This window comes from Lepidochelys kempii, chromosome 3, assembly GCF_965140265.1.
Source record: "Lepidochelys kempii isolate rLepKem1 chromosome 3, rLepKem1.hap2, whole genome shotgun sequence".
NCBI lineage: Eukaryota > Metazoa > Chordata > Testudines > Cheloniidae > Lepidochelys > Lepidochelys kempii.
The window spans coordinates 101,174,488-101,185,273 of NC_133258.1; the positions used below are offsets into that span (position 1 = coordinate 101,174,488).

The 10,786-nt window shown below is 42.3% G+C and overlaps 1 protein-coding gene across 1 annotated transcript; it reads right to left on the minus strand.

Annotated features, from left to right (window-relative positions):
- Positions 1–2,663: 2,663 nt before the first annotated feature.
- On the minus strand, positions 2,664–3,707 carry LOC140908252 (trace amine-associated receptor 4-like). The gene has a single exon (XM_073335203.1). The coding sequence runs from the start codon at positions 3,705–3,707 to the stop codon at positions 2,664–2,666; it is 1,044 nt and encodes a 347-aa protein (XP_073191304.1).
- Between the last annotated feature and the right edge of the window lie 7,079 nt (positions 3,708–10,786).

Genomic DNA, 10,786 nt, shown 5'->3' on the forward strand with positions numbered 1-10,786 from the left:
TCCATCAGAATACTGCTCATATCTTATATGTATCTTTTATTTGATTGAACGAGCAGCAGCTTCTGATTTCCAATGCAGTCGGTATGAACCATTTTGTGTCAGTTTTTCAAAGAGTGACTCAGCTGTTGTACCCACAAAAATGTGCACCCAGCTGCAAAATCCCTAACAGAACATGACACAGTTTTTGTAATATCATGCCCATGGATATGCCGTCACCTGACCTATGTATGCAAATATCCACTTAATTGAGCAAATGGGTGGTGGGGGGAGAGGTTTGCGAGTACAAAGCATCCATGGGCATTTTTCTTGCACTTTCAATACACCCTCTGCTGATAATTTAGTTGTGTATGTTTAAACAGTACAATTTTTAAAAAAAAATCTCCAAGCAGGGAGTGGAGGAGCTAGCAGTGGACTGGCATTGCCTGTTAGCTGCCACATCAGCTGTGGATGCAACCAGCTAGACGAACACTGCAGAAATCTGACCAGAAAAGGAAATACAAAAGATATGGGAGAGAGATGGTCATGCAGCATTCTCTTTCTTTTGCAGGCAATTCCTGGGACTCATGGCCTTTGTATAATAACAAAGTACTCATTCTGCCAATTATTTGGAAGCCAGAATGTAACAAAGAGTTCTATCTGAAACAGCTTTAGCTGAAAAGTTCTCTTAAGAAGAGTCACACTAATTATGCGTATTTAAGATCATGAAAACTCTGCAAAAAGACTGTTAATGAGATACCCACTATATCCTCTCACTGATTCCTTTTGCTGTTTTGCTGCTGTTTGCTACTGAGAGAAGATGAATCTCAGATGGGAACCCTCAAACTAAAACAGCTTCCATAGGTCTATCCCCTGAGCTCTATCTGATCTCCTGCTCAGTGCTCAGGGTTTTTTAAAACATTGTTTAAGCACCTGTGAAATCTCATTGCATATCAAAACTAAACACTGAATTTATTTTTAAAAGTCATTTTGAATCTGGGAAAAAAAGAAGACGCTACCATGCTGCATGGCATGGCACATGAAGGGCAAAATGGTAGAGTTCCTGAATAACAAAGACTGAAAGATCAGATTCTCCGGTTTGCTTTGTCCTCCATAACTGTAAGCAGCACAAAGTGGCCTTTGAGCCTATGGAGGTTGGCAGCCTAGAGTTCCCATTCAACAAGTAAATTTTGCATTGGCATAAAGCTGGCTGGGGTAGCACAACTGCCTCCTGCATCAATTCCCCCACCCCACAGTGCCCGGCCTAAGGAATGGGAGGGTGTAGTCAGATGTGGGACAGTGATCCCCTATGTTCAATCCTCCAGTGATTTAATATCGCTGTACAGAAATAACTTGCATTGAAGATGGGCAACTTCAGATCGGGAAGCTACAACCAACTCTCTGTGGCTCTTCTCTCTAATCAAGCCCTACATGTCTAAGTATGCAAAGGCCAGTATAACTAGCCTCACTTCTTTCCTTTCCAGCTCCCCAGGGTCGGGGGACATGTCAGGGTCAGCAGGGAGAAGAAGGGGATATTTTGGAGGGAAACTATACCATGGGACCATTCTAGCTGGCTGTTCTGACTTGCCCTAGAGCCAGTTCTTATTTACCAATTTCTATCTACCTCATTCCTTGCTCTATATAAACACTCAAGTATTATATTAGGCCTGCTAATTTTTTGATATCCAGATATTTTGTGGCAACTATTAATGCAAGGGGCTGACAGTGGGAGTTCTGGCCACCAGCCACCAGGGGCTGAGAGCAGGAGCCCTGGCTGTTAGCCACCCAGGGCTCCCGTTGTCAGTCATAGAATCATAGAATATTTGGATTGGAAGGGACCTCAGGAGGTCATCTAGTCCAACCCCCTGCTCAAAGCAGGACCAGTCCCCAATTTTTGCCCTAGATCCCTCAATGGCCCCCTCAAGGATTGAACTCACAACCCTGGGTTTAGCAGGCCAATGCTCAAACCACTGAGCTATCCCTCCCCCGTGTCCCTGGTGTCTGGCAAAATTGCAGGGGAAGCCTAATATTGTGGGATCTGCAATTTCTGAAATATCACAAATTTAGTAGGGCCTTAAATATAAGACATTTTATCAGTTATTTTATTTATTCCCGTTTTTTAAATAAACTTTATCTTATTGTTGTTTCATAAGCAGTACAACATTAGTATGGCAAATATGAACTAGCACTAGCCTTTCACTACAAGAGATCTTGTATTATTCATGCTAATAATTAGAGAAAGATACTTTCAGTTGGAGTAAGGGTGGTGCTATCAGGTCCACAACAATTGGGAGAACATTTTCAAACATGGGTAACTAGATAAATTATTACTTAAATGCTGCACTTGGAGTCTCAAACTGGTACTTGCAAAGAAATGACATTGTAGTGTAGTTGTCAAAATGATCACTGTGTATACAGGAACATAGCTGGATAGAATGTAGTATATAGTTTGCCAGACTGTTCTCTCACTTCCTATTATACAGACAAACAGCTCACTAAGACAGCATGCTAATCCTGAAACAATACCTACAGAGACATGGTACAGAAGAGTTTCTCCAAAAGCATGTGCAGATTCTTGTAAATATTGTCAAGATATATGGCACTATGTGAACTGTTCTAAAAGATCTCCAGAAATAGCATAGGCATCTATTAATGCTAATCCAGTCATAAAAGCCATACCTGGTTAATTAAGTGTATACAGGAAACAAAGTAAAAGTAGAGGAATCTGACCTGAAGATTGTACCAGTCACAATCATTTTAAATGCTTTGCGAAACCAAGAATAAAATAAACCATAAATGATTGGATTACAAGTAGAATTGAAGTATCCCAGCCAGAGGAAGGCAATGTACAAGTCTTCAGGTGTTGAGAAGTTAATAAAAGGATCAGCTATCGTAAAAATAAAGAAAGGCAGCCAGCAAAAAAGAAACACCCCCATGACTATACTTAAAGTTTTAGTTGCTTTGCTCTCTTTTTTTGCAGAGATTTTGTTTGTCCTTGCAGAGACACATATTATTGCACTGGGGATTTTAGCAATTTGTCTTGCATGTTTTCTTGCCACTGTAAATATGTGGACATAAATTCCCACCATCACTGTGCCTGGGAAAAAGAAGGCTATAAGAGAAGCCAGCACTCCCCAAAGCTTGTTAAATATGAGTGTACAGAAACCACTGCAGTCAATTGAAGCAACATATACTTCAATGCCCTCAATATTCAACTCTGAGAAAACTAGGCCAAAGGCAAATAAGAATGGGACAGACCAGCTAATTAATAAAAATAGTACTATCATGGGGATAGTTATCTTGGTGACATAATGCAGTGGGTCACATACCGCATAGTAACGGTCAACAGAGATAAAACACAGATGGAAAATAGAGGTGGTACAGAGCATTATATCACAACAAGTATGGAGTTTGCAGAAGAGGTCTCCAAAATACCAGCATGACTCAACAGACCTGATCATGCTGTAGGGCATAACCATGAAACTAAGCAAAAAGTCTGTAGTTGCCATGGAGCAGATCAGGAAGTTGGTTGGAGAGTGAAGCTGTTTGAAATGAGCGATGGAAATGATCACAAGCATATTTCCACCCATTGTGAGCACTATTGCTCCCACCATGAAGCTGTACATAGCCCAAAGAGCGATTGTAGACCTTACATTTCTAGGACATGAATTGTTAACAAAGTCAAAGCAATACTGCACATTCTGTGGACTCCAGAGGGGGGATGAATTCATAATTTGGGATCAACGACAGTAACTTTTTCCAAAGTATTACAATATAGCCAGTCCTGGGGAAAAAGGAAAAATAAACAAAGTGACATGAACAGTAGCAACATCTGCAGACCTGTGTTTCAGATTAATTGATTAACACTTAAAAATAATGGCCCCAATTCTACTCTCAGTTGCAAAAACATCAATTCAGAACAATTCTCATTTACTTTAGAGGAGTTACTCCAGACTTACACCAGTATAAGAGACAGCAGAATTTGGCCCAATGATAACCAAAAAAAAAAAAAAAAGACTGAAGCATTTCCTAAATACTTTTGAATCTTAAGATGCTCAAAAATTCTAAGTAATATTGGATATTTTTGCTAGGGAGTTTACATTCAACACTATAAGCACTATGATAAGAGTTTTGCACAATGAAAGCCTCAAACGTACGACACTCACCTGTATTGCAAACACAGATGGATTACGGTTTTGTGGGGCCCTGGGCCAGAGCAAGTGGGGGCCCCTCTCTACCCCTTCCACCTGCAGTCCCCTCGCACACCTCCCCCACACTCCTGCCATGGAAATGGGGTTTAGGCGCAGGGGACTTGCCCTGCTCTGCCCGCCTGGTTCTCCTGCCAGGGAGCAGGGTCGAGGTTCAGAGGCTTCCCCCACTTCCAAGCAGGAGCGCCAGGTTGGCGCGAAAAGCAGGGCAGGCCTCCCCACTCCCTCCAACCGCGCTCCCCGGCAGGAGCGTAGGGGAGGTAGAGCGGGTCAAGGCACGGGGGAGCTCATTTTCTGGAGCCCCCCCCCAATTGACCGGAGCCCCAGGGCACGGGGCCTCATTGGCTGAGTGGCTAATCCACCACTGATTGCACAGCTCTACGTATCATCTCAGACATTTTTGTTCCTGGAGGTGCTACTCATCCTTCTAGGAGATACATTACAGCATCAGAAAATCCAAAATGGTTGATGCTATAAAGATTTTAACATGCAGCAGTTTGTAAAGCTGGCCAGACCACAAGGTAAAAGAGTGACACAAACTCACTGACACCTTCCTCGTTTTAGCATGCTTGCCAGTAGGCCACTGAGTGTATACCTGTTTCTGATTGTAATATTAATCCGCTGAGGTGCATACCCTCAACATTTACTTGGCTAGGATTAAGAGAAATACAATTGCATCGTGCTGAGGAGTCACTGAGGTGTACTGAACAATCTGTGCCTCAAAGCATTGAAAGATTTGAAAAACAGGTAAAAGGACACCACTTTAGTGAACTGTATTAAAACTTTATTATGGATAATTGTTATTTAAGACTTCTGGGTTTTTTTTTTATTTAAACCAGTATTTACTATTACAAATATACATGTGTAAGAGGAACAAACCAGATTTGACACATTACAATCTGCACACTCTCCTCTGCATGCTATTCACACAGTTCTTTGTGTACAATAGAATGAAAGTGATGGAGCTTGAAGGTGGCCACTATGGCCTGAGAAGGTACATCGTATATGCTAGTGTGTGCATGTATTCGCACATATACATAAATGTACACACATGCTATGTATATGTTATTAGAGTTTGGGAGTTTAATTAACATTATTTCACAGTAGTAAACTAAGGAATTGTATTCCCCCAGTAATTCCAACAAGAGTTTCTAGCAACATCATAAACCACAAGACTCAAGTTTTGGGGTTTTCTCATGCTACAAGATCCCCAAATTTAATTAGATACTTAGATTATGTATACATCAGGGACTCGTTCTTCAATAGAATACAGATTTTAATCAAATCAACTATCCCCTCTGCAAGCCCCATTTCTTCCTCCTTTCAATTCTATAGGTCCATATCCCTTCTCCTATGTTATCTATCCCCTTTATTTGTCCCTCACCTATTCCTGTTTTTCTTTTCTTTTTCCCAGCTTGTCAGGTTCATATAAAACTATTTCTGTACAACAGAGTACATTAAAGCTTTCTGGCATACTTTTCTAAAATCCTTTGGAAACTCCATTGCATGATAAGAATATGAACATTTACCATTATAAACATAGTACAGGTTTAAAACAGGTATGCCAGGCTGATATCAAAATGTAGTGTTATTATAGTAGGGTTCTTTATCTTATATAAATAATCAAGCACCCAAAAGCCAATTATGCTGTGGGTATGCTTAACATTTTGTGATCATTCACCTCTCTACTTCTTACATCAAAAATATAGAAAGTATCAGGTCTATTTGTAGGCCAAATCCTTACCCCATTAAAGTCATCAAGAGTTTTAACACTGACTTTGATGGATCTTATGTCTAATAAAGTGTAGTCCTACAAGCATTTAAGCATGTGTATAACTTTACTCCCATGAATAGCACCAGTGTTTACTCTTTACCCACAAGTGAATAAGAGTGTTTGCAGGAAAGGATCTTTGTATATTATCTTGCCTTAGTACTTTGAAAGGATATATGACATTTACATTCATAAGAAATAGCACAGTGTGTGTGCTCAGTAAGAGACTGCAATCTCATGAAAAACAATATTTCTAGCCCAGCCCTGCAGTCCTCACATTGGTAATTATCTCATTAACTGATGTTCTATCTGTCACTGGCATAGCATAAGTTGTTGAAGATGACCCAGCTGTCTTTCTCTAGTCAGTTTCTGAATGATCTTGCCAGACAATTTAAGATTCAACTCACTTCTTTATTTTACAGTGGTTCAAGTTATCTTTATGATACAGAGATAAACATTTCCTTGGAAAAAGTCACAAGAAACCTTTTTCTCATTACAGTCAGTCCAATATTTAGACTGGAAAATCAAATAAATTGCAGTTCCTCTAGTGCTTTACAAAATGCAGTTGGTTACATCATTACATTGGAGTGAAAAATGTTTCACCTGATCTCTCTCCATAGTCCATCTCTTCATAGAAAACATTTTTGGCTGTGATTTTTGCTTTTATTTCTAGTCTTTGGTTTCAGTTAAAAAATCTTCTGATTCAAATCAATGAACAGTTTTAGAACTTACCTGCAAAGTGTGTATAAATCTTTTTCTTATTAACTCACAAAGCTTGTTTGATTGCTTTTTTTCAAGCTATGACTCCTTGTGGCAATGCTTAATGAAAATGCATTTGAAATTTTTTCCTCCTTTCTTACCAGATTAACTGATTGCTAGTATATATACAGCAGAGAAGACCTGTAGCTGTCTCTGAGGAGTTCACAAGTCTCCTATCGTGTCTTTCCTTTCGCAGATCTACTCTGTATCTCTTCATTCTGCTGCTGCATCTGAAAAAATTATGCACAAACAACCCAGTGAGGAGATTTTTTTTTATTTGGTTCACAGCCCTATTGGAAATGGGAGGATGCTTCTACTTCAATATGTTCAATATAAAGCCATGTAAGGTCTTTTACATTACAAGCTTTAAATGACAGGGGCTGTCATTTACTCTGCTCAGTAGGGCTGGTTGAAAATGTTCTGTCAAAACTGTTTTTTGTTGGAAAAATGGGTTTTTGGCTAAACACTTTTTTTTTTTTTTGCAAGAAGTGTCTCTTTTCAATGGAAATTTAGAATTTCTCATCAAAAAACTAAATGGCTACAAGCCAAAATATTTCATCCTAAACCCAAAATATTTCAATTCTGAATTTCTGCCACAGTGCCTCATAGGAATTGTATTTTGAGTGCCAGTTCTCCTCTCTCCACACGCCACTCCAGTTCTCCACAGCCAGACTTCATCTCCCATAATGCACCATCACCATGGAACTCTCATGCTATTTAACCACCACTCAGCCAAAGGGGAGACTGTGACACATCACAGAAGATACAGTCCAACCAGGGAGCGCAGCCCATAGAGGAGAATGGGGCCTGTGGCACTTGAACTAGAGCCCCCAGGAGGCGTTAGAGTGGCAAAAAACCACAAGCATTTTGCAACCAAAATGAATGATTTTTCACTTTCACTGATATTTTCCATGGGGGAAACCCCTTTTTTTCTAGTGTTGATGGGACCCTAACCTGTCTGAGGTCTCTATATTCTGTTGCAATTGTAAGGGGACTGTTGCCACCTTACTAACATTCAGTGGGGGTGTTTTAGTTGCTAGCTCCCAGTACTAAAAAGGGGGAAGGGTAGATGGAGAATCAGGACCCTGAGACTGACAGCCCCCAGGAACAATGGGGATAGGCCAATGCTCCAGGTCAGCCTGAATGACAGGGCGAGCAGGGTAATCAGGGAGTCAGGAGGCCCCATCCTCCATGTGAGCTGGATTTGCCTGGGTCAGACAGAGTGGGACCGAGCTAAGGAGAAAGCAGGGGCCCAAGCTAAGCTGGAGAGCAGGGCTGGGCCAGATCCAGAGGGACCAGAAAAGCAGCCCAGAGAGAGCAGACCTGTCCTGGGAGCAGAGCTGCAGCAACCAGAGCTAGAGGGGCCAGAAAAGCAGCCCAGGGAGCTGGAGGCAGAGCAGCAGCAGTGCAGAGACAGAGTGGTGAAGCTGGGGCTGGAGCAGTCTGGAGCTGGGTGCAGTGAGCAGCTGGGTAGACCGAGGGGGACCTTGGGCAGCGGGCCCAGCACAGGGAGACGCCTCAGCCAAGAGGCTCTGTAGGCCAGGCTTGGATCATATACCCTTATTTATACTGTTTACATACATGCCCTTTCAGTCTTAAATCACCACCTGCACCCACAACCATTCCCAGCTCTGCCATGCTTAGATCTGGCCAGGAACAGCTGCCTTTGTCACTTTGCTACTGATTTCCAGCCATTTCAGCTGCCAGGGAACCTTCCCTCTCTTGGCTGCTCTATCTGGTCAGGACCCAGAAAAGCAGTAGCAGAGTCACCCAGAGCTGTTTCATCACAGTGCCCTCTGCTGACTTATCGCTCAGGAGATTTTCCATACTATTTATCTAGGTAATTTTAGCACATGGGATCTGAGTGCCTCCTTTAAAGGGTTTCAGAGGCCATTGTTTACAACTGAAAATGTAGATGATGGCTTTTTTTCCTGCCATTTGTCTCTCCAGATGCCAAATCTCTCTTTCCCTGAGCTCTATTCCCTGCTTTGGTGTCTGGTCACTGGAGACTTTTGACACGGTCTCCCACAGTATTCTTGTCAGCAAATTAAAGAAGTATGGGCTGGATGAATGCACTATAAGGTGGGTAGAAAGTTGGCTAGATTGTCGGGCTCAACGGGTAGTGATCAATGGCTCCATGTCTAGTTGGCAGCCGGTGTCAAGTGGAGTGCCCCAGGGGTCGGTCCTGGGGCCGGTTTTGTTCAATATCTTCATAAATGATCTGGAGGATGGTGTGGATTGCACTCTCAGCAAATTTGCAGATGATACTAAACTGGGAGGAGTGGTAGATACGCTGGAGGGCAGGGATAGGATACAGAGGGACCTAGACAAATTGGAGGATTGGGCCAAAAGAAATCTGATGAGGTTCAATAAGGATAAGTGCAGAGTCCTGCACTTAGGACGGAAGAACCCAATGCACAGCTACAGACTAGGGACCGAATGGCTAGGCAGCAGTTCTGCGGAAAAGGACCCAGGGGTGACAGTGGACGAGAAGCTGGATATGAGTCAGCAGTGTGCCCTTGTTGCCAAGAAGGCCAATGGCATTTTGGGATGTATAAGTAGGGGCATAGCGAGCAGATCGAGGGACGTGATTGTTCCCCTCTATTCGACATTGGTGAGGCCTCATCTGGAGTACTGTGTCCAGTTTTGGTCCCCACACTACAAGAAGGATGTGGAAAAATTGGAGAGAGTCCAGCGAAGGCCAACAAAAATGATTAGGGGTCTGGAACACATGACTTATGAGGAGAGGCTGAGGGAACTGGGATTGTTTAGTCTACAGAAGAGAAGAATGAGGGGGGATTTGATAACTGCTTTCAACTACCTGAGAGGTGGTTCCAGAGAGGATGGTTCTAGGCTATTCTCAGTGGTAGAAGAGGAGAGGACAAGGAGTAATGGTCTCAAGTTGCAGTGGGGGAGGTTTAGGTTGGATATTAGGAAAAACTTCTTCACTAGGAGGGTAGTGAAACATTGGAATGCATTACCTAGGGAGGTGGTAGAATCTCCTTCCTTAGAAGTTTTTAAGGTCAGGCTTGACAAAGCCCTGGCTGGGATGATTTAATTGGGGATTGGTCGTGCTTTGAGCAGGGGGTTGGACTAGATGACCTCCTGAGGTCCCTTCCAACCCTGATATTCTATGATTCTATGAAGAGGTTGGGAGAACTTCAGTCTGTTTATTTTTACATTTATATTTACGTATCAGTTACTCTCCTCCCTGGGGGAACTTGACATCTGGGAAAGAACTGACTTTAATCTCATTTCCAACTGAATGAGGAAAGGACACTCAGTTTTAGCCTAGGCAATGCAGAGAAGGGGCATCATAAAGAAGCAGTAAAGGATATCAAGGATTTATTTTGGGTTCACAATTCACCTTGAATGCCCTCTGTTGGCAACCCTTGGTATGGCAGCAGACGCAGTGTAAGTAGGATGAGCCATATGCCCACACAGTTCATATTTTACCTTAATCTTTTTTCAATCCATGTTATTTCTGAATTGCAGACACTCAGGTCTGGGGAGAGCACACAAGGGGTAGATTCTGTTTTCTCCCATGTAACAGTGTCTCTAGGAGAAACTACTGACGTCATTCTGCATTCCCTGTTTGAAACTAGTGTTCTACATTAAAATAAGACCTAAAAGGAGAAGCTGATATCACTTTCATGCCTAATTCAACTTTTCATATAAAGCAGCATTTAGAGCCTGATCCTGTACCACTGAACTCAGTGGGATCCCTGTCATTAACTTCAATGAGAAAAGAAATAAACTCTTAGGCTCTGGTCCTGGAAGTGGCTCCATGTAGGTGGACCAAGGAGCCCCAGTAGAGCAGCATAATAATCTATGGAGCTCAGCAGGGGTTGGAGGTCTGCCAGCATATAAGATTATGATTTCAGTGGGTAGCTCACAGTCCTGAAATCTCTGTTGCAGTAGCTCTTCTTAAAAATAAAACACAAATATAGGCAATACAAGAGTCCAGTCATGCATTTCACACACACATCATTTTCCCTCCCCTTACGTGCCTATGTCCAGGGGAAGCCTTGATAGATCACAGGCTGGTTTTAAAACAACTTTCTTATTGTTC